The sequence below is a fragment of the Cuculus canorus genome, chromosome 6 (genome assembly GCF_017976375.1).
Source record: "Cuculus canorus isolate bCucCan1 chromosome 6, bCucCan1.pri, whole genome shotgun sequence".
In the NCBI taxonomy this organism is placed as follows: domain Eukaryota; kingdom Metazoa; phylum Chordata; class Aves; order Cuculiformes; family Cuculidae; genus Cuculus; species Cuculus canorus.
The window spans coordinates 41,165,900-41,190,783 of NC_071406.1; the positions used below are offsets into that span (position 1 = coordinate 41,165,900).

The window sequence follows — 24,884 nt, forward strand, 5'->3', positions numbered from 1 at the left end:
TATAAAATAAAACCAAACCACCATCGCCATTGAAGTCTTCTCCCAGTGAGCTAACACCTGTCTTCTCCTGCAGAGAACAGCCCGCTCAAGTGACAGGAGCTGGGGCTCCTTCCTAGCCTGCCACCGTGAAGGTATGGTTGCACTTGATGATCTCGAAGGTCTTTTCCAAGCAACTCACCTCTCCATCTCCCCTGCCGCGCTGTACAGCCACGGGAGCAGATGCTCTACGCTGCTCACACTCATGACATCCCCAACAAGGCCACAGCCTGAAGCAACGTTCCCCACAGCTCTCCTCAGGGGTGAACATAATGACAGCCCTGCGGCTGAAGGGGCAGGTTTGGCTTTTAACGTGGCCCTTTCCTTCCCCAGCCGACAGCTGGAAGCAGGGACACAGAGATGACCCACCACACCGGCTCCTCCGAAGGGCAGATGGACAGCAAAGACAGAGCGGATTTCAGTCATCTCCTCATTTGCCCTTTCTGCTGGAGCACAAGTTCACAGCCACAGCTGCTGCTGCTTCAGTAATTTGCAGCGGTATAATCAAATTATTAATTTTGTAACCATAAGAGTTCTGCTTTTATCCAGGATCATACAAACTGCAGCCTTGGGCGGTCATCTTGAGCCTCACGCGTGCTGACCACTTCAAATCAATTCTCTACAGCAGCCACACGGCCCAAGCTTATTTTCCTACTGCTGGTTCAGAGAAGACAGGGGCAGATATCCAAGGCAAGTATTCCCATAACGCAGCCTTGGAGACACAATAAACAACGGTACCAGTTGGTCTCAACGTAAGGATAAGGAGCTGTTGGAACGGGTTGCAGAGGAGGGCTACAAGGATGATGGGAGGGCTGGAGCACCTTCCCTATGAGGACAGGCTGAGAGAGTTGGGGTTGTTCCGCCTGGAGAGGAGAATGCTCCGAGGAGACCTTATAGTGACCTTCCAGTACCTGAAGGGGCTACAGGAAAGCTGGAGAGGGGCTGTTCATAAAGGCTTGTGGGGATGGGACCAGGGGGAACGGGGATAAACTGGAGAGGGGCAGATTTAGACTGGACATTAGGAAGAATTTCTTCACCATGAGAGTGGTGAGACACTGGAACAGGTTGCCCAGGGAAGCTGGGGCTGCCCCATCCCTGGAGGTGTTCAGGGCCAGGTTGGATGGGCACTGGACACCCTGATTTAGTGGGGTGTCCCTGCCCGTGGCAGGGGGGTTGGAACTGGATGATCTTTAAGGTCCCTTCTAACCCAAACTATTCTATGATTCATTACCTGCCGCTCAGCAATCACAGTCTGCATTACCGCACCTCACAACTACAGCTTTGGTCTCACCTGCAACCCCAAAGGTATTCAGAATCATAGAATCACTAGGTTAGTCCACTGCTAATGGACTAACTAGCAGTTAGTCCACTGCTAAACCATATCCCTAAGCACCTTGCCTACCCATCTTTTAAACACCTCCACAGATGGGGACTCCACCACGTCCCTGGGCAGCCTCTGTGCTTGATAATCCTTTCGGTGAAGAAGTTTTGGTCCACTCTGACTGTCCCGGCCCCTCTGGATGGCATCCCTTCCCTCCAGTGTGTCAACTGTTACACACTACAATAAAAAGCCCCAGAAAATAGAAGTAAACAACCTCAGAGAGAATATTCATTTTTAAGTTCTTTTATGGCAAAAAGACAAGACATTCAGTGCTTGAAGAACTGGTGAAAACCAACTGCAGTGAGATAAAAGGAGCTTTCCCATCAGTTGCTAACTGCCACTTCCCCTTCTTACGTAGCCTAAGCCTTCCCTCAGCCGGAAGACCATCCTACAGAGCTGGTTCATGCAGCCAAACCAGTTGAAAATGAAATATTAAGTACAAATAGATCTTTGAAGCACGATACAGACAAACAGAAGATACATAAACTTCATGAAGTCAGTCCTGTTGGAGAAAAATGCTTTACTTTTTGGATTTGATTCCTATTTTTTTCCCCCAACCGCAGATTTAATGAAGCTTAGAAGTTTCTCACTTGTGCATAACATTGTCAGGATGTTTCTCAGAGATAGAAGGAAATAGAAACTCACCACTTTGAGTTCTGGGACAGATCGGCTTAGCGTCCATTCCTGGCTATTTACAAAGGCATCTGTAAGAGTGGACAACAATCACAAGATCAGTACAGTGACATTTAACGGTCTGCAACACAGAATTTCACGCTAAGGTTTTGGATACAGGAGACCAAAAATCCCACTCAGCCTTAGGAGACCAACAATCTAACGTGACAAACACGAGGTGCTTGGATAATTGTACAAAAACTCAAAAATACCAGAGCTTTCTTGCGTTCCACACATTTCACAGCCCAGATGCACTCTCATAGCAAGCCCAGCTGTATCACCACCACCGGCGTTGACACGCACCAACCAACTCCAGTCCTTCTGGGTTGGAAGAGACTCTTCCAGCCCGTGTGTGGTTGAACTGCTTCTCATTCACACGACACATTTCCCCTCTACACAATAAGCCCCGCACAGCTCATCACGCTAAATGTCGGCAACTGTGGCTGCCACAGCCAGCAGAAACTTCTCCACCCAGGTACATATGTCCCTGTTCTAAACCCATGCTATTTATCACTCCACATCACACGTGACATTGGAACCACATCTCCCAGAAGCAGCAGCAATATCCGTGCTCCAGCACGGGAGGATATTGGTTTACACTGATTGGTTTATCAGTGCTGTTGGGTTTTAGGTTCACAATCTGAACAGAAATAACTCACGGAGCCATTAAGCAACAATCACTGGGGCAGGAGGGAGGTGGTTTCTGGAAAACCGACCAGTTAGGTCCATCACTCCTCCCAGAGGAAAGGGTGCACCAAGGTCCAACCTCACTGACAACTCCATGCACACAAGAAAAAAGCAACAACGCTCTACTTTTCTGCCTCGAGCATTTATCAGTTTTATTCCCCCTGTGAAGGTCCAGCCAACAGCAAGTAAGCAGATAATGATGTTGCTGTTAAAAACCCAAGCGGCGTTACTCTGGATCCTGAGCTGACCCTCTCCAAAACCCCACAAACCTGACGAGTGACTGAGAGGCACACACATGGAATGCTCCTACCAAGCAGAACAGATCCAACTCCACGGTAACTAATTGACACCGGAGCAGTCCCGGTGTTATCGAGTCAATTGCCAGCGCTGGAGGAAATACGAGGTGAGAAGTTACGCCTGAACACCTTGTCCATGAGCAAGTAGAAGGATGGCAAGCCATCGCTTCCCCTCTACAACACCCATCAGGAGAAAGCAGCGGCTATTTCATTTTATCTTTTGATCCAGAGGATAACAAAGCTGGAAGTGATTTGCAGTCCCAGCTGGTATTCTCACTGTTAGCTGTAAGCAAGCTTCCCCACTGCCTAACTGAGAACAACCTCAAAGCAAACGTGCGCTTTGCGTTCTGTCTGTTTCCCACTGAATCTTCTACTTCTACTCAACATTAAAAAGACACATTAGCCATGAACTCGGACGCCTTTTTCATCTTTAACACGTCACTTTACATTTCAGCTACGAACAGCAGCACGTGTGTGCTAACAGGGTATGAAAACACTTGGAAAAAAATAAGAAATAAGTGTTTGGGTATTTGACAGTCTTGAGCTGCCTCCCATGCACTCACTGGAAGGAGAAGGAAAACCAAACCCAAAGGCTTCGATTAAGATCCCCTTGAAGGCTTGGGTTAATCTTTTGGTACTCCAGCTGCAAGCGAAGACGTTATCACAGAATCAAAGGATGTTCTGGGTTAGAAGGGACCTTAAAGACCACCCAGTTCCAATCCCCTGCCGTGGGCAGGGACACCTCCCACTGGATCAGTTGCTCAAAGCCCCATCCAACCTGGCCTGGAACACCTCCAGGAACCGGGCCGCCATCCCGGTGGATTCACCATCCCTGGAGGCATTTAGAAGACGAGGGGATGAGGTGCTTAGGGATCTGGTTTAGTAGTGGGCAGGTGTGGTTGGACTCGATGATCTCAAAGGTCTTTTCCAACCAATTACACGATTCTTTGATTCTTCTTCGATTCTTTCCACACAACCCAACCTCTTCAGGGCACAGATTTCCTAAGTGACGTCTCTGCAACTTAACAAACTTTGCTCGTCACAGTAATAAAGATTCACAATTATCTCAAATCCATGAAAACCTGCAAGTGCTGATCTAAATGATACCACTGCCCGTTGAACCACTACTCCCCACCCAGTACAGATACCAACCAGTGATTTTGCAGTGATTTATTCCGAGTTAAGCCCGAGACCCTCGGAAGTCAAGGTGAAAAGGTCAAATACTTGCAGGTAGGACATCACAAACAAGCTTGGGGATTTGCTTGCTTTTTTAATAAAGAAAACTACTAGCTAGAGCATGACGATGAAATATGGGACACATCAAACTGCAGCATCCAAAGCACGAGCATGCTCTGCCCAAGAAACAAACCTGACTACTGCCTGTTGATTTAAACACACTGGATGAGATCTGCATAATAATTGGAACCACATGGATGAAGCTGATCAACTGGAGTCTTGTTTGCATTACTTTCCAACTCTGGAATTCAAGTGAACCCAAACCTTCACATCTAACTACAGCCTGTACATATGCAAAGAGTGACTCCTGTCAATAATTAATCACAGTTGCATGTCCTGTCCGGTTTACTTCTGCACCACTGATCAAAGCTTCAAAAATACACAGAGTCATTCATTTATTTTTAACACGTGCACCAAGAAGATTGTTTAAGTTGCATTTTTTTGCCGAGTTTACTTAAATATCCTTAATTTTCTTTCTTTTCCTTTCTTTTCATTTCCATTACGTTCAGAGTTCCTCCGTTCCACTTACAGATCATTAAAGCCAAAACCCAAACAACAGCAAGATCCTCGGCTATTTTAAAACCTTGGTTTAATAACTTGCTCCAGCCAGAGGAACCCTCTCAGTTAGTTCCAATACTAACAATCAGGTGCTGATGATATATTTTGGCTCCTCATTAACACGACACTGTGAGGAAGTTTGGGATTCCATGGCCATCCCTGCTAAGATCCATCTACTCCATGTCACAGCCCAGCAGATGACTTCCCAAAAGGTCCAAGCGTTCCAACACTCTGCACATCAAAGTTCTGCTTAGAATAACTTTTTAAACAGAAAGCCACCTTCCCTTCTTCAAGGGAAGATTGGATTTAGATTGGATATTAGGAAAAAAGCCTTTACTGACAGAGTGGTGAAGCTCTGGGAGAGGCTGCCCAGGGTAGTGGTGGTGCCTCTACTGCTGGAGGTGTTCAAAAAACATGTAGATGGAGCGCTTTGGGACATGGTTTAGTAGGCACGGTGGTGTTGTGTGGATGGTTGGACTGCGTGATCGTATAGATCTTTTCCAACCTTAATGACTCTATGATCAGCAGGGCCAGCACGGAGCTTCTGCTCCCTTCCTTGTGCTGCACCAGCCCTCGCTCCACTGACCTTGCTTTGTCCTTTATTCGCACCAAACCATGTCACCCTTGACTGGCAATTTAATCCAAAGCTTGAGAAGCTCACAGATTCCTTTTTGTCTGATGGAGATGAAACTCTAATGGCAAACCTGTCCAAAAGGAGGGATGAGCGAGGAGCAGGCAGATGTCTCTGCAGTACAACATGAAAAGACTTAAATCTTCCATGATTCTTGGAAAGCTTCTTAGTAAGAGCTTCCCCCAGGCTATCCCAAAGCCCCTTTGCCATCCTTTTAAATGAGGAAAAGCTATTAAAAAAAAAAAAAAAAAAAAAGCCAAAGGATTTCTCTGGAAACCCTCAGCAAAAGATCCTTTCCTTTTTTCCTGAGAAACACAAATGAATGTTAAAAACAAAGTTGAAAATGTTAAAAAAAAAAAAAAAAGTTAAAAGTTAAAGTACCAACAAAGGCATCAAATCCTGATCCCCATATAATTTCTGTATTTTGTCCAATATGTAGAGTTACTTCTTCCTTTGAAATAAAAACCCAATGCAAACCGATACAGAAAATATTCCTGTGATTTCCCACAAAGACACAGAGATACCCACATCCCTCTCCTTTGGGGCCGCACCACAGGAGCGCTTCCAGAACACACTTCCCAGAGCCTGTGTGCTGATTTTCTTGGCAAAGATGGAAACATGCATCTTTTGGGTCAAGATGCGCGTTGCTCCCAACCCAGGCAGTTTTCCGAGGAGGGGTAATCCCTCAGCCTCACTTCTCTCCAGCTCAGCCGAAGCACCGATTCCATTCCTACCCAGCCCAGCAGGAAAATATCCCCACATATTCATTCTAGAGCTATTACTTGGAAAACCGTGTGATACTCCAAAAGGTCCTTTTTATGTATTAATTTTTCCATTCATAGTACAAGTGTATAAAGAAGTCTGCTTTTCACAGGGATCCCCTCTGCTCAAACATTCGGTGCTGCGTATGACTACAAAGAATAACTACAAAGCAACAACAAACAGATTTGCAGAATCCCATCCTTATTAGAATCAGGAAAGGTGAAGTTTTTCCCTTTCTACTCAGCTTGACAGAGCTATAGATCGAATCATAGAATCACCAGGTTGGAAAAGACCTCTTGGATCACTGAGTCCAACCATTCCTACCTGCCACTAAACCACATCCCTGAAAGATTACGTGCTTTCCTCTTGTACCTCAATCAACCCCCCGCGGCACCTACGCAGCCCCCCAAAAGCTTCTTTCCTTTCCCAACTGCAGAAGTGCCGGTGGTGGCTCCGGCGCAGTTTAACCCCTCCCAGCCCTCCTCCACACCGGAGCCCCAGCCAGGCTCTGGTCGGAGCACTGGGAAGCCCAAACCCCTCACGCACGACACGGTATTTACACTTTGTTAAAAGGATCAATATACACATCGGGGAAGAAGTCACACGCTGCAATTCAATTGCAATCCCACAACAAGAGGGATTTTGGCAAGCTGTGAGTTTAAAAAGATTCCCCCATCCTTCCTAGCGTTGTCAGAAAGAATGAAATCCCAAGAGCTCCTACAGTTCCAACATAAACGTTTGATACTGGTCCGATTTATCTCTGGCAATAGCTACTTGCTAATTATAAGAGGGAAAACTGCTCTAAGCTCGGCTGCTTTGAGGCGTCAGGCACCTAAGCCAAACCCCATCAGAGCCACACGTCTGTTTGACGTGTGACAAACCGTGCCCTGTAACCGAGAACTGTATTAAATAGATATTTAGGTCAAGCCCAAAACCTCTCTTCCAATAGCAAACAGCAGCTGCGGCAGCATTATCCTCTGCGCTGCCATGGAAACAAAAGGAGGACCGGAGATGGAAAGGGCTACACAACCTGAACAGTCACGGAGTCAGCTTTTCCTGAAACACGCTATGGGCAGAGGGAATTGGGAGCACTCCTCTGTCACCATAGCACCTGAATTTTTGAATAAAGAAGTATTTTATTGCTGCTTTTATTCCCACCCCACCCCACCTGCCTCACCTCGCCGAGCGCAAGGCTTTACGGTGGTTTCAAAGACCTTCGCTTCGTAGCTCCTACAGCTGGAAACAGCCCGCACGGTGCCTACAGCAGCACCCAGAGCACGCGTAAGGCTTGAGTCACCATCCCTGTGTTTAAAAGATGGGTAGACGAAGTGTTCAGGAATATGGTTTAGTAGTGGGCAGGTACAGTTGGACTCCATGATCTCAGAAGCCTTTTCCAACCAAACAATTCTATGATAATGGTTCCAAGAATATTCCCCAAACCAGATCCGTGCTTCAACTGTGACATCTAACACCACCAGAATACTTGTTGACCTTAAATATAACATTGCTCCAGCCGTCTAAAAAAACAAATCGTCAAACAAAAAACCCACCCACACACAAAATCCCACACGCCTCAAAAAGAAAAACCCTCAAACCCAACCATCCAAAAAAGGCTCAGAGAAGAAAGGGGTGAACAACAGGCACTTTGATTTGCAGCTGAAATGAGCCATGTTCAAAGCACAGAATCATGGAATGGTTTGGGTTGGAAGGGACCTCAAAGCACATCCAGTTCCAACACCCCTCGCCATGGGCAGGGACACCTCCCATTGGATCAGGTTGCCCAAAGCCCCATCCAACCTGGCCTTGAACACCTCCAGGGATGGGGAAACCACCACTTCTCTGGGCAACCTGAGCCAGAGCCTTCCCACCTTCATCAGGGAACTGTTGTGCTTCTCACAGACTGCTGAACACCAGTGGAAAAACAGAATTAAAACCACCCCCCTGTAAGGATGTCCCAAATACGCAAAACGAGACAGTACAAAAATCATAGCCTGCATCATCATTCCCGACTACAAACACAAACAGGAAAGTACCCTTTCTTATTCAAACTGGAATACTAATGAGAAACCTCCCTGCAACGCATCACAGATGAAGGGGACAGCTTATACAGTTGGCAAAAGAAGAATCAATGTCAAAGTATAAATGACATAAGATGAAGTGGGGGAAATGAGAAGCACATTCTAAACGAATACAGAAAAAGACTGGATTTGGCAAGCCAGAAAGAAGAGAGTCACAGCAGAGATGCAAAACAATGACTGAGGCGCATCATCCCACAGGCTGAAAAGACTTCTAGTGTGTCAGATTGAGAAGAACGGCTGTAACTCAAGAACAAAGGGGAACTCGGTGACTACTTGGGAGTCACCTTATTTTATAGGTAAAACAGCAACAAAGATCAACAAAAACCAAGTACACCACGACTAAGTCAGTCTACTCAGCAGGAGCGGACACTCCGCTTGGAGGCAGTGGAGGGAGTGTAGGCTCTGGATCTGCAAAGCTCTCCTACATTACCCCAGCTCAAAGCAGTGCCCTGGAAGGGTTCAAGGCTGGGTTGGATGGGGCTTGGAGCAACCTGATCCAGTGGGAGGTGTCCCTGCCAGTGGCAGGGGGTGTGCAACAGGAATATCTTCATGGTGCCTTCTGACCCAAACCATTCTATGATTCTACTTGGGATTTCCACCACCAGGATTCCAGGGAAGGGATTACACTGGGGCAACATCTGAGCATCGCCAAAACCCAGGCAGCAGAATCTGAAGTAGGTAGTGGCAAGAGGGCAAAAGCACAGCAGCCTTCAAGAAACAAAAGCCTGAGGAAGGAGGTAAGAGACCATCAAGTCATGCTTAATAAAACAGTGAGAAAAGAACAAAAAGCATGGCCAACATCAAACCCCAGACTAATAACTCGTCTGCGTTCCTACTGCCGCAGAGGTCGCAGCAGCCAAGACCTGACAAGGTGGTATGACACACCCTGCCCCTGCTCTCCCCTGCTCTCAACACGCAGGGCAGCTAAAAGCCTCTTCGTACAAAGACAGCCTCAATCACCTTTTATCCATCGGACTGACAGTGCCACCATCCCACAGGGACGCGCAGCTCAATTACCTTATGGATTATAGCAACAGAAAAAAAAATTGTTGGGCTGGTTTTTAATCTGCCTCTTACTAGTTTCACAAGACGCTTCTTAATCCTTGTGTAAGAAGGGATAATCAAGAGCGAATCCATCTTTACTCTTCTCCTCTCCCATGATGATCCTTCTTGCCCTTCTCCTCCCAGGCTGCACCATCCTGCTTAGCTGGATTGGCCCTTGCTTGACCACTCACTGCCTCTCTAAGGCACCTTTTTGTTCTCCTGTGCTTATTTGCGGATGGGAGGACCACAATCACTCCCCCAAGGCCTCCAGAAGTGGCCACGCTATGCCCTTTCAACGGAGGCGTGACAGCTTGCTCTGCTTTCTGTCCTCAACACCCTCCGCTTGGAGCCCTGCGCAGCATCCACCATTCACACAGAGCTCCTGCAGATACCGGGACCTCCACGAAGCCCTTCAGCCCCGTCATACATGAGGTCGGATGCCCTCTCCCCATTCAACTCTTCATGCTCGTCCACATTGAGTTTAACCTGCCAGTACGTCAGCTTTTGACAACCACACGATCACTCTGCGTCTGCAGAGCCACCTCCTGCTCTTCAGCACCGTCAACGAGCAGCGAGTTGTCACCCTATTTCATGCCCTCTCCCAGGGCACGTACCAATATCTTAACCAATGAGGCCGCGGCACAGATTCCTCCGAGGCTTGCTACTGGGTTTTATCCAAAGGGAAAAATCAACTGTTTTTTCCTCCACGTTATTTCCTATACACACACGAGGATCCTCCCTCTCCTCTGACAGCAGCTCAGCTCCAGTCTCTAGTGAGAGCAATTCTTCCAGTCATCAAAACAGACAGATTCCCTTTGTCGTCCCCTCAGGAACTCCACTAAATGTGAGGCACGACTTCCTCTATAAAAGCCCAGTCTGCCCTTCCCCAATACATCATTTACCCACCCATGGATCCATCGGGTTTACTCCCTATTTCTCAGCTCGGCGGCTGCACATCCTACACGTGACTTACGGGGACAGAGGCGAATCCTCCCCCCGTCACAGCTACGATGATGTCAATGCAGTAAACGGGTGGGATGCAGTAACCGAGCTCGCAAAGCGAGGCCCATCTACGTGCCTGGTTATCAAACCCTCTTCCCTCGCGAGTAACCGCTGCGCAAGCAGCGCCAGACGAGACTGCAGAACGAGTGATGGTGCATCAAGGATGCTTTATTCTTCTCCTGCTCTGCACCAGTCACAGCAAATGCAAACCCAGTATCTGGGCGCAACCACTTTCCAATTGACTTATGGCTCAACTTCCTCGCTTATCAACCAAAATCCATCCTCTGGCACCGTCCAACCCTGGATTTACTGTTTCAGTTCTTTAAATTGCGGCTAGGGAAAACGAGTCCAGCGTGTTTGTACAGAAGTACATCTAGAAAAACATTTCCCCTCTCCGCAAAGGAAATTATGACTTGTTTATGCAACACATTTCTGAAAACATTTTTCTGAACTGGAGTCATGTCTCCCAGATCGCTGTGCCGGTTGTCAAAACAGAGCTGGTTTTTCCCCGACTGCACCATATGTAACATCACGGCCACTTTCCCTAACTTGATATAACCCGTGCAAGATTTGGAGACGATGAGTGGAAAACAGACAAATGAGACACTGTTCTCCAGAGAGCGTCATAGCGGGAAGCATCGCATGGGGTTTATGTTTATTAGCCTGATGCACATCTAACTTGTTCAAACACGGCTTTTGTCAAACGTCAAACAAAAATGTTAATGCGCTCCAAGGCGTGCTCTCCAAGGGAATTAATGCCGAGCTGGAACTGACGTGAAAGCCTCAGTTACAGCAAGGAGGAAACAGCAAAAAGGGGCCCCTTTTGATTTCAATTGCAAATAGATCCTCAAAGATAGAAAGGTTTATTTCTTAATAAGTCGGAGCAGGAAACTGGGGCAGGGGCCAGCATTGGAAACACCAGGTTTGTGTCTGTCTGGGAGGCTCCATCTCCCGGCACTGCTGGGACAAGGAGAGGCGACAGCAGGCACCCACCCTGGGTGCTGTCGTGTGTCCTCATCTCCTTACCCAGCCCTGTATGGGGACACCCAGGCTCAGCCGCCACAGTGCAAGAAGGATGTTGAGGCTCTGGAGCGTGTCCAGAGGAGAGCAATGGAGCTGGTGAGGGGCTGGAGAAGGAGTCTTACGAGGAGCAGCTGAGGGACCTGGGGTTGTTCAGCCTGGAGAAGAGGAGGCTGAGGGGAGACCTTATTGCTCTCTACAACTGCCTGAGAGGAGGTTGTGGAGAGGAGGGAGCTGGGTTCTTCTCCCAAGGGACAGGGGACAGGACAAGGGGGAATGGCCTCGAGCTGCGCCAGGGGAGGGTCACACTGGATATCGGGAAGAAATTTTTCACAGCAACGGGGATGAGGCCCTGTCAGAGATTGCCCAGGGAGGAGGTGGAGTCCCCATCCCTGGAAGTGTTTAAAAGACAGGTAGATGAGGTGCTCAGGGACGTGGTTTAGTGGCAGATAGGAATGGTTGGACTCGATGATCCAAGAGGTCTTTTCCAACCTCGTGATTCTATGGTTCTACGTAAGCAAAGGGGATCCTCGCCCCGGAGGCCCCTTCAGCCCCTTGACTGGTGGTTATTTCCCTGCACTAAGGGTAGTGCCTACTCACGCAATTTCAGTGCCGTTTTGCCCAAGAGACCGCTAAACCACAAAACATAAAGCCAACATGGAACCACAAAAGCATCACTAGAGTGTCATAACGCATTGCACAGCTGAGACGAAGCCGAGGGCTCAGAGGGAAGGACTCGGGCTGCCATTATCATTTCTCTTCAAACGTAAGTGGGGAAAAAATTCTTCACAATGATGGTGGGGAGGCCCTGGCCCAGGTTGCCCAGGGAAGTAGTGTCTGCCCCATCCCTGGAGATGTCCAAGGCCAGGTTGGATGGGGCTTTGAGCAGCCTGAGCCAGTGGGAGGTGTCCCTGCCCATGGCAGAAGGGTTGGAACCAGGTGATCTTTGAGGTCCCTTCCAACCCAAACCATTCTAAGATTGTAACAGTTAAAAAAGGCAGTGAGCCACTAAAAGGTTCCATCGGAAAGCGGCTTCCTTCCCCAGCTTCCTATTTAAAAAACACCTGCTCTCACAAAGTGCTTCGGAAAACATCAGACCTACCCAAGGAGGAATTATTTCTTCTGGAAACCCAAAACATTTGTCAGCTGAACTTCGGACTGGGTGACTATAACACAAAGCCTTAGTCAGCTGCTTCTGGCAGATAAAACTGACTCCAAGATCCACTCCAAGATCCTCCTTGGTCCTCCCCTCCCAGGCAGTCCATCCCTCCCCACCCTGGACACATTCAGTGCTCTGGAGCAGCTGCTAGAGTCGGGAAGGAGGGATGCAGCAAACCACAGGGAAGCCTACGTTAAAGACAGCTTCTTCCAAGCCTCAACGGAGTCTGAAGCGCCTGATGTCACCAAGCCTGCGAGGGAAAAGGGGCGGAACGATTGCTGTCACTACTGAACAGCTCAGCATCTTTCAGCAAGCCGTGCTCAAAGCCCACCTTCCCACACCCCCTGAGGAATTAGAGCCGCACGTGGGACTGCAGGGACCTAACCCGCGGCAGAACCAGAGGTGCCGCTGAGACTACCAGCACATCTTATTGGAAGCAAAACAAACCAGGCTAGACGCAAGCATCAACTTACTAACACTCCTCTATCTGAGGTTTATAAAGCAGAATTTTCCGCTTTGCTAGAACTGGTAATATTGCATTTTTTAAAAACACTGAGGAATAAAACTGTTCTCGGTCTTGGCAAAAATCCTGCCCTCTGGCTACATTCTCATTTGTGTTTCCTGGGCGAAGCCAAGAAACTCCAGTGTTTTTTCAGAGCTCTGAAGCCAAGAAACTCCAGTGTGTTTTCAGAGCTCCATCGGGCTCCCACCCTCTCAGGCAAATACAGTCAACTCCTATGACTGTAGTAGGAATGGTATCTTTAGGGAAGCCTAGGCAGAGTTCTGAACCAGAAAACAATTGCACTACACCTAAAAGACCTGCGCCTCCTTCCTTACAAACCCGCTCCAACGCTTTTCGGAACCACTGGTTTACACCACACCAGGGAGCCCAAGTATTAAAAGGAGAATTTGGAAGAAGAAGTCCTCTTGCTGTGCCTTCCCTGACCTGCCACGTCTCTTCTCCCAAGGGATCAGTGCTAGGATGAAAGGCAATAGCTTCAGGTTGTGACAGGGGAGGCTCAGATTGGATATTAGGAAAATTTTTTTCATTTAAAGGGTGGTGAAGCGTTGGCACAGGCGGCCCAGGGCAGTGGTGGAGTCTCCATCCATGAAGGGATGAAAAAACCCCGTAGACGTGGCACTTTGGGACATGGTTAGGTAGGCACAGTGGGGTTGGGCTGAGGGTAGGACTCGATGTTCTTAGAGATCTTTTCCAACCTTAATGATTCTACAACTGCATATCTGAGCAAGCCACATGGGGAACTGGGGTTGCTAAACCCCTGCTTCCAAACACTGAAGGGACTGCTCTCTCTTTGTATTCTGTTCCCTATTAACGCCAGAATCTTCTCTTCTTAATTACCTTTTATTAACTCTAAAACCTACCGCCTTTTCATGAACCGAGAAAAGAAAGCTGGACAGCTTTTCTTCTCTTCCACCTTTGTGTGACTTCCTACCACAAACTCCACCACGTCTGTGACTCAAATTCTCTATGAGAAACTTTTTATGTTTAGGAAAAAAACCCGAAAGCCAGAAACACAAAGATCTAAACCGTAGTTCAAAGCTAACAAGAAGGGTGTCAGCCTCTACGCTAGCAACAACGCTACACACGCTCTTAAAAAGATAATTATCACAATCAGCCTTAAACCCAGAAGGAACCGCAGCCATTTGGAAGCAGTACAATGGAAAATCATTAAGCAGACAACTACAGTCTGGGTATTTCAACAAAACCGCCCATAAAGCAGCACAAGCTACACTAAATGCTCGCTTCCAGCGCCTCGGAAAGCAGAGGGAGCAGGTCTCTCGTCTGCAAAATGCAGCTGTGTTGTGGCCCTGTGCTGGCTGCAGCATCGCCTCGCACGCAGGCGCTCCAACCAGGCACAGAGCACGCTTTCTCTTCACGGTGCACGAATGGCAACTTCTCCCTTTTTTCCCCATCCAGGGACTTCCCCTCTGATTCTGCAGAACACCACTGTGCTATAAAAACCCCACGGCCCTTGCGCATCACCCTCTGTTTCATGGAGATCAAGAGGAGAGTGAAAACATCGGACGAGCCACGCCAGCCAGCCTGGCCTCAGGTGTTTCAGCAATCCTGTTCCTGGGCAGCGATGAGACTGCGTTCGGCATCTTTATCCAACTGATGCACGCTGATCCTCTGCCCCAACATCACACATTCTGTCCAAAAGCCGGGTGCCACCCAGCTGAGGGGAACTCGGACTGTCTCCAGGAGAGCACTGACAGAGACAACACATGGTCAAGCACATCAAATCAGCCACTGGTGCAGATCAAACCCGGCTCTGCCTCCTCCTTCCCGTTTAAATGGATTTATTTTTTCCCAGGCAAACGCAGGCGCAGGATGAGCCCGGCAGCTCCGTCACAGTTACACCGTTCTATTTCTTTTTACACTACAGCGCGTAAGAGTTCACATCCCAAATTGTAATCAAAGCAACCCCCACAATAAACCGTACTGGCTTACTAATTAAAGGGATTCATTCCGTCAGAGAGGCTGACACAAACCACTGCTGCAGGGTTAAGAGCATATTTTTAGCACTCAGACCTTCCAACATTCCTACGGCGACTGCGCGAGCCAGGCAGAGCCCGACTACTCCCAGAGCAGCACTGACAACTCTATCGAGGAAGCGGGTTTTCACACAGCTGCACTTGAAATGCCACAGGATATACGCATAAACTAAACCTCAGCAATACAGGAATGTCTTCTCCGGCACCACGGTTTCCACTCCCTGTGAGCAGCCAGTCCATTTTCACAGTTGTCTTCGCTCGCGTTGCCTCGATGTGTGTCTGTGCCCAACCCCCAATGTGACAAGAAACTCAACAGCCCAACTGTGTATTCCCGATATCCTAAAAAAAGGTTTCTGCCTATTCGTTTTCCAGCTGGAGATGCAGTGCTGGGACAATGAGCATGTCTGAAACACAGAAGCCGTGAGATGCATTGGAAATATAAGTTATGCCAACGGAAGCTTTCTCCGGCAACAGCCTGTGTGTAACAGCCCACCACACGTACCCCAAGAACAATAGTTGTTTTAAGCGTTTATAACAATTCTAGCAGAATCCAACTCAAATTGTAACAGGTATAGAACGGTTTGGGTTGGAAGGGACCTTAAAGATCATCCAGTGCCACCCCGTCCCATGGGCAGGGACACCTCCCACTGGGATCAGGGGCTCCAAGCCCCATCCAACCTGGCCTGGAACCCCTCCAGGGATGGGGCAGCCACCACTGCTCTGGGCACCCTGGGCCAGTGGCTCCCCACCCTCACCGGAAAACATTTCTTTCTATCCCTTAGACCTGGTTTTAAGACACCTGACACGGTCTTTAAAACAGGCATTTTTAATTTCGACTGCTGACGCTTCCACTTACCCCACGGAAGTGAGGGGGGTTCACCATCCTGCAGATTACTACTGTGGATTAAGGACATTCCTTATAGGATAACAAAAGCCTGATCTCAGCAGCGAAAGGCAAAGGGAGAAAGGAAGGGTTTTGAAACTGAAGGAAAAACTGGTATTTCCAAACGAACTGACTTCACTTTGCTCTAGGAAGTCGTGTTCCCAAAGCTGTGGAGTATGCAAATGTCGCCTCCCCGGTGACAGTTCACAGCCACAGGACTAACTGCAACCCAGCACACTAGGAAAGGCTGGAAGGCGTTCCCACCAACAAGGACCTGGACTCCAAGGAAGCCAGGCTGCTTCATAAAGCAGTTTCCTTCCACAGGGCTAAATCCACAACCCCAAGCTGATCTGCATTCAGTGTGCTTCTATAGCTTTCAATATTTAAATAACCAAGGAAAAGAAGAAGGCAAATTTCAAATCCAGAGCAGAAAATACACAGCAGCAACAAGTTCCCACTCGAAACATGGTCACAACTGATGCCTGTAAGGTTGTTCCAACCACATTCCAGATTTCTTCCTCGAGAGCTCAAGTCGCCTAACCCCAAGATTAGTAAAACAGCATCACGTTGTCCCCCTTGGAGAAGAGAGCTGGAAGAGCGAGGTGCCTCCTGCTTAGGGCTGTGTTCTCCTTAAGGCAGCCTAAAGCTAGTATAGAATCACAGAATGAATCATAGAATGACTTCAGTTGGAAGGGACCTTAAAGACCATCCAGTTCCACCCTCCTGCCATGGGCAGGGACACCTCCCACTGGATCAGGTTGCTCAAAGCCCCATCCAACCTGGCCTTCAACAACTCCAACAACGCCCCCCTGGATGGGGCAGCCACCACTGCTCTGGGCAACCAGTGCCTCATTAACCTCACAGGAAAACATTTCTTTCCATTACCTAATCTAAATCTTCCCTCTTTCACCTCGAAACCTTCCCCCCTCATCCTATCCCTGACCTCCGTGATCAAGAACCCCTCCCCAGCTTTCCTGGAGCCCCTTTCAGTACTGGAAGCTGCTCTAAGGTCACCTTGGAGCCTTCTCTTCTCCGTGCTGAACAACTTGAACTCTCTCAGCTTGTCCACGAGGTGCTCCAGCCCTTGCACCCCATTCATGGCCTCCTCTAACTCACTCTAACAGATCCATGTCCTTCCAGGACTCCAGAACTGAACACAGGACCCCAGGTGAGGTCTCATGAGAGCAGAGGGGCAGAATCCCCTCCCTCACCCTGCTGGTCCCACTGCTTTGGATGCAGCCCAGGTCATGGCTGGCTTTCTGGGCTGTGAGCACTTGTTGCTGGCTCATGTTGAGCTTGTTACTCACCCGCACCCCAATTCATTCTCTTCAGGGCTGCTCTCAGTCCATTCTCTGCCCAAGTTGTAACTGTGCTTGGGATTGCCCCGATCCAGGTGCAGGACCTTGCCCTCAGTGCTGTTGCACTTCATGAAGTTCACACAGACCCACCCCTCAGACCTCTCCAGGTCCCTCTGTACAATACAGAAGCCTCCAGATAAAGCAGATGTGCTCATTAACCACGTGTGCAGGAGAACACAGGCACAGACCTTTGTCTCCAGTTATTACTCTGAAATGAGATATTCCCAATAGCGAAATCTCTCCGTTCCACACAGTTGTAATCTTCCACGCTTATGGGTAACTAAAACTTTTCCGATCCTAAACACAAACGAGAGCCTGCCAAGAAAACACAACTCATTTTATAAGAGGTGGTTTGGGTGATTCACTACATCTGACACAGGAGTCTCCAGACCATTTAAGACCAGGCAGAGGCCACGTGCATCAGCTGGCTCCAATTAACACTTCACCTTCATCACTTGGGAAAGCATTTCCTTATGGGCAGAGAACCTCCCATTACTCATGTCTCTGCTGACTCACAGAAATAGCAATCAGCCTCTAAAAGCTGGTGTTCCACCACGTTTTGCAAATTCCTGCCAGCTCTGGGAGAAAGGGAGACCGCAGTTAACATCAACAATTTGAGAAGATGCATCTGGGTATAAATAGAACACCCACTATAAAACACAACTGAAATGAGCAGTACCAGGAGCTCGTACTTCATTACCTTAAAATGCAGTTATTCCAGTTAGTAAAACCGTAGAATCATTAAGGTTGGAAAACACCTCCGAGCTCATCCAGTCCAAGCATCAGCCCAACACCACCGTGCCTACTAAACCACGTCAAGAACTGCCATGGCTACACATTTTCTGAACCCCTCCAGGGCTGGGGACTCCCCCAGTGCCCCGGGCAGCCCGTTCCAGTGCTTCACCACTCTTTCAGCGAAGAAATTTTTCCTGATACCCAACCTGAGCCTCCCCTGGCACAACCTGAAGCTATTCCCTCTCATCCTGTCACTTCTTACTTGGGAGAAGAGACCAGCACCCACCGAGGTAGAAGCAACCTCCTTTCAGGTGGAAAGCAAGGTTTTCCCTCAGCCTCTTCTCCAGGCTAAACCATCCCAGTTCCCTCAGCTGCCTCCCACAAGGCTGGTGCTCCAGACCCTGCATACTCCAGGTGCCTTCAGAATGGCCAAAGAATCTGCTTTTCTGATATTCCACGTTGCCCACCTCATTTTCCTCTTACTCAGACTGTGGGATGAGTATCTCTTGACAATTATCTTACCTTATCTGCCTCAGTCTGAGTGTACAGCAGTTACGTATCGTGTGGGGCTGCAGCTTATCAGGAAAACTAATGGAGTAAGAACATCAAATCACACTGCCCTTTCCTCTGGTAGTGGCTGTAGAAGCTTCAGAAGGCTGAGAAAGGTGAAAAGGCACACACACAACTGTATGCAGGATCATCTTGCCGGGTTACACTACAAAATTAAATGCTGAACACAAGCCTAATGTTTTCCTAAAAGCCGAGATGGATATGCAGACATGAAGAGCAGATGTGGATAAACTTGACCCGTTCCCTCCCACTCAAGTGCCATCTCCATCAAGCCCTGGCACCACCGCTGCCTCAGCCCTGCAAACCCTGCCTCCCTGCTGGCCAGGTGCTTCTCCTCACACCATGGTCATTAAACCTGCTCATGGTTACAGCTGATGGATGTGTTCAACACGCCCCGTTCTGCCCCACGTGTGCAGTACACATACCACTGTCTGCACCTCGGTTTCTACGGAGCCAAGCAAGGTGTGTGCAGATGAGCAGAGACGTATGGCATCTGTAACAGTCTAAAGTGATCATCATCACTGGTAATTACGCCAAGGATCACAGAATGGGTTGGGTTGGAAGGGATCCCCAAGCCCAGCCAGTTCCACCATGGCAGGGACACCTCCCACTGGATCAGGGGCTCCAAGACCCATCCAACCTGGCCTGGAACCCCTCCAGGGATGGGGCAGCCGCCGCTTTCCTGGGCAACCTGGGCCAGGGCCTCCCCACCCTCAGAGGAAAATATTTCTTCCCAAGATCTCATCTCAGCCCCCCTGGCTTTGGGAATCACAGCACACAACAAGAACGCACAGCATTAGCTATTGGAGTTCAGTTACCAACGCACAGTCAGCACTGCAGGAGAAATCAGCATTATCTGGAAAACCCAAACCACAGAGGCCGCCCATCGTGTGAGAGGTTTCTTGGAAAGCCCGCACGCTGCCCATGGAAACAAAACCAGCAGAGTCAAACCTTTCCAGCTGACCAACAGGAGAACGGTCCCAGAGACACGTCTCCCCGCTGTGATCATTCCAGCATACACGGATCGGTGCCAGTCGACAGCACCTGAATTGATTTGCACAACCCACTTCTACAGCATTCAAATACTCAACAATTTTTTTCCCATTAAAAGCCAGCAGGCTGTCACAGAGGGCTCTCCAAGAGTGACTGCATGAAGAACTCTCTGTCCAGACAAGTCTCTATGAAGGAAAAATCTGAGATAATGCAATGAATAAGAAATCTACTGTGGATTCTAGGCTGAAAATTGTGCCTCTGAATTCAACACCCACTCAACATCACATCTAACACTTCGAGAACTGAGAATCTCCGATCACTCTGTACGCGTTTTGCCACTGCACCTTAAGCTTTACCCGTTTCACATGGTTTTGATCTACTGTTCACGTAATTCCACGCTTTACCGTCTGTGTGGGTAACTTACTTCATAAAGCCTGTCCCTCCATCCTTCCCGAGCCTCCATCATCTGCTGTGCTAACTCACACCAGCCACAAAGCTTACTTCCCTGCAAGGAGATTCACCATCACCTGCTGCCCTGAGGAAGATGAAATGAAATTCCAGTGTTTTTCTTTCCACAGACACCCCCTCCACACCAGCTTGAGTTTGATCCAAAAGCTGTTGCCGGGGGGAAGGAAAAGTACCACCGCTCCTAGTGTGCTTGTCACATCAAACAGAAAACACCTTCAACGCTCATTCAGCCGCCTCCTCAAAGTCTAAACCATTGCAGAAGTCTCACTACTCACGGAGCGAAGAGAAATACAAGTGGACATTATCACAAAATACCAGGAAAACCAACAAGGCAACACAAAGCCACCAGTTCTGCTGTCTATCCAACAGGACAACCATCTTCCATTGCATACCACCTGGAGTACTGTCTCCAGTTCTGGAATTCTCAATACAAGAAGGATATGGAACTGCTGGAACAGGTCCAGAGGAGGGCTACAAAGATGATATGAGGGTCTAGAGCAGCTCTGGTATGAGGACAGGCTGAGAGAGTTGTTAAGCCTGGAAAAGTGAAGGCTCTGGGAAGACCTCAGCACAGCTTCTAGTACCGAAAGGGGCTCCAGGCAATCCAGGGAGGGAATTTTTACAAGGGCATGGAGCAATAGGACAAGGGGGAATGGCTTTAAATTGGAGGAGGAAAGATTTGGACTAGATATCAGCAAGAAATTCTTCACGATGAGGGTGGGGAGGCCCTGGCCCAGGTTGCCCAGGGAAGCTGTGGCTGCCCCATCCCTGGAGGTGTCCAAGGCCAGGTTGGATGGGGCTTGGAGCCCCTGATCCAGTGGGAGGTGTCCCTGCCCATGGCAGGGGGGTGGCACTGCACTGGCTTTAAGGTCCATTCCAACCCAAACCATTCTAATAAGATTCTATGACCCCAAAGTATGGTACGAGAAAGGTTTACCCCCAGACTGGCAGGGGACCCGGAGAGCCGCAGCCCGAGAGCCATTCATCCAGCTAAAGGAGAGGACATTCCCATCCCCAGAAAAAGCTACCTTACGGAGCTGAAAGGCGAATGGATGCAGCTGAACAGCCTGCCCTGCAGAGTCACGCGCTTTATCTCCCACATCAAAAAGAGAGTCACTACAAACCTGATAGATCATTTTTACCAAAGAAAGGGAATTACACTCAGTTTGAAAAGGAACTGTCGGAAATCACATTTTAAAAAAATGGAAAGCTGACAGCACCCAGTTCAAATCTGGGGAGTAAACTGGCAAAAAATGAATCAGATTACGAGCGATAAGATTTTCTGTGTAAGTGAAAGATGGAGCCGTGTAGGTTTCTGATGCTTTGACACAGAGGTTGTAGTTGGAAGCTGGCGTCCTCGCCTGTTACACAACACAAACACGCAGTGAGTTTCAAGTACTTTGAAGTTACCAGCAAAGCATTTGCTAAATGGAATCATAGAATGGTTTGGGTTGGAAAGGACCTTAAAGCCCACCCAGTTCTACCCTCCTGCCACGGGCAGGGACACCTCCCACTGGATCAGGGGCTCCAAGCCCCATCCAACCTGGCCCTGAACCCCTCCAGGGATGGGGCAGACACCATTTCCCTGGACAACCTGGGCCAGGGCCTCACCACCCTCACTGTGAAGAATTTCTTCCTAATGTCGAATCTAAACCCTCCCCCTTCCAATTTAAAGCCATATCCCCTCATCCTATCACTCCACGCCCTTGTACGAAGTCTCTCCCAGCTTTCTTGTAGCCCCCCTTTTCAGTAACGGAAGGTTGAACAACCCCAACTTTCTCAGCCTTTCCTCATATCAGAGGTGCTCCAGATCCTCAGAAATAGAACAGATCCTCAAAAAGTCGGTCACCTGTTCCAGAACAGGAACAAGGCACCTACGGGCACTACGTACCACCACTGCCAGCAGACATGCCGTAACCCTGCAGTACGGAACCCCGAACACGCCCGCCAGCAGCCATGGGGAGACGGAGCCCCTCGAGCTACGTTAAAGCAGAACCTGCATCAAAAGACCAACACCTAAAGTTGAGCACAGCTCCTCCAAACCACAGAAACCCCCCACCTCCTCCTAAACATAAAATCAACAATAAAGGCGAAATGCGATGCCATTCTTTCCAAACTCCTCCAGCACAGGATGTTTCCTCCTTGCAGCAATCCAAAGGGCGCTGAAGTTCTTCTCGGTGATTTCCCAATTATTTCCAGCAGTGATTTATAACTCGCCCAGGGCCAGAAGCTACAAACAGCCCAAGAGTCGACTGAAAACGTGAACTCCGTTTCATTTTTCATGCTCGCTCTACTAACAGCAGGATTAGAACATGCTGAATGCATCTGTACAACCCCAGTAAGATGCCCGAGATGTCCCTCAATGGGCTGCCAACCTCCCAGAGGTTGGGAAACCACAGTTCAGAATTACAATGCAGTTCTCAAACAATAAACTCTACTTAATCATCTTTCACTTTATACGAAGTTAAACAGTCTTCTCAGATTCTAGCTCAAAAATTTGCTGTAGAAATTAAACAACACACTCATTTCTGAAGATATAGGTGACCAGGAACTCAAAAGCCATGCAGCAGATCAAGCTGCATCTGCATGAATTGCCCTATTTCATGTCCCAGTGGCTCCTGAAAAGGGTTTCCAGCACCTCTGACAGAACCCTAAAACCAAACAAAACCAGCCAAACAAAAAACCCCAAGCAAACAAAGCCTCATAACCGCATCAAAGCTCAAGGTTTTAAGCTCAAGTCATCAGCTGGAACAAAACAAGACATCAAAATGAAAACAAAGAGTACTGTGAAACCTGCAACAGCCGTGAATCTTCAGCTCATTTTATTGGTTCTGCAATCACATTTTCCTGGGTTTAGCCTGGTGGGTGCATGTCCTAATGTGTAAACATGACCAAAAAAATGATGGTGCTTGAACTGAGTAGAAATGATTTCATGACCAGGAGCATCTGGGAATTTTCCTGCCTTCCAAGACCAAAAACAGAGCAGAGAGACATGGAGAGAAACAGTGCGCTGACTCCAAAATCCCGTCACAGAGCTCACTAGCCTAGGCACAGCCGTACGATTATTGGATACACACAGGGATGGGCTGAAATAAAGACACTGCAACCTGACTTTTAATGTTTGTGCGTTTATGTGTTTATATATTATAGAACAACTAGTGTATAAAATATAATATACGTATTTAAGTCATATGTAACATCCCCCAGCAATGCCAAGCCACGGAAATAGAATTAAAAAACCCAACCTCTCCGAGAGTGGCAGAAAAGGACATGAGAGCTGACAGATAAGCTAAATTCTAGCTAAATTCACCGGGTAAGCCCTTCGTGGGAGCTCCTTGAGCTCTCATCCAACACTCACAGGCTGTTAGTCCAGTACGTGTTAGAGATAACCCTGTGAATGGCTGTAAGAACATACAGAATTCCAGTTTTATTAATATAACAGGGGAAAAAAAGCATGTATTTCAAGGTTTTGTTGTGATTTCTGTGCAGTTTTTACTGCAAGACACCCTTCCAGCATCCTCGCCCCAGGACTGACGGTACCACTGAGGAAGACAAGGGAGGGTACACAGAAACAGTCAGAGGTGGTTGGGATGACCACAGTGCCACATTCCTAGGACTGTTCCGCAAGAAAGGAACTCCGATCAGGTCCAAAAAGAAATAAACTTTCTACATTTGAGTCTGAACCATTTAATCCTGCTGTAACGGAGCGCTGTGCACTATGCAAAACCAGTGGCATTGGGAATTCTACGTACAGAATGATGCTGCAAAACTCACTGGGCAGCACATCGCTCTCTCCAGCAGATGGATTGGAGGAACAGTTAAATTCCTCTTTTTATCCCCAAATGCACCGGTGGCAGCCGCTCAAGTGGGCTGGCGAAGGAGATGGTATGCAGACACGAAAGCAGAAAGCTGGGAATGCTGATCCCGAGTCAGAGACAGCCCTATGCGCAGACACGCTTCAGAAACTGCCAGCAAAACACTGGCAGCACAACCACACAGGCAGCCGAGTATTCCAGACACGGATACCAACTTTAAAGAAAACCAGAGCCAAGCAGAAGCTGGTGTAAATCTTGGGGAAACAGGATTATGGACATATTTGTAAGCCAGGGGGATGTAGCAGCCAGCGCCCGCTACTAAACGCCACCAAGCTCCTGACGTCAACCTGCTCTCATCAGCAGTACTTCCATACAAAGCAGATGCTGTGCCTCCTTCATCCTTTACTCCTGCGCATACGGGCACCACGGCAGTGACTACAGCTGATGTCTCAACCTGGGGGCCCTAAAAAGAGAAACTCGCTTGCATGCACCCTTGAAACACACTCAATTTCTTCTTTATTTGGGGATGGAAAGGGATTTGTTATCAGTCAATTCCTTACATACCTTGCGAGGGCAGAGGTTATGGCAAGCTCTGGCAGGAACGCACTCTGAATATAAAGAAGAGGAGCCTCGTCTCAACCCCTCTCCTTGCAGGAAAGAAGGGAGAGGGGATTGCTGCAGGAAATCTCAACGCACATTTCCTATGATTCCACCAAAGTAACATCCAGGAGTGACTGAGAACCAATCCCTTCCATGTGCTTATTTTTTTAAGTCCCCTGAACAGCAGGATTCCGAGGGGAAAGCTCACCATGTCCCAACACGCACATTGCAGGGATTTCACAGGAAAGCCTGAATGAGAGTGTGCTTACGTTAAATACCAACACCTATGACTTAATGGACATAACCTGCAGCTCGATGGAACCTCCGTTCTGGCAGGAAAAGGTATGATCACAGGAGAGAGTGAACACACTCTCACTGAGCCA

The 24,884-nt window shown here is 48.5% G+C and overlaps 1 protein-coding gene across 9 annotated transcripts in view; it reads right to left on the minus strand.

The window, feature by feature from the left end:
* Positions 1 to 24,884, minus strand: part of AGAP1 (ArfGAP with GTPase domain, ankyrin repeat and PH domain 1) — a 390,099-nt gene that overhangs the window by 271,778 nt on the left and 93,437 nt on the right. For all 9 annotated transcript variants that reach the window (XM_054069546.1, XM_054069540.1, XM_054069538.1 and 6 more), the window contains exon 2: positions 2,063 to 2,121. In XM_054069546.1, the coding sequence (XP_053925521.1) occupies positions 2,063 to 2,121 (59 nt within the window). The remainder of the gene's footprint in view (positions 1 to 2,062; positions 2,122 to 24,884) is intronic.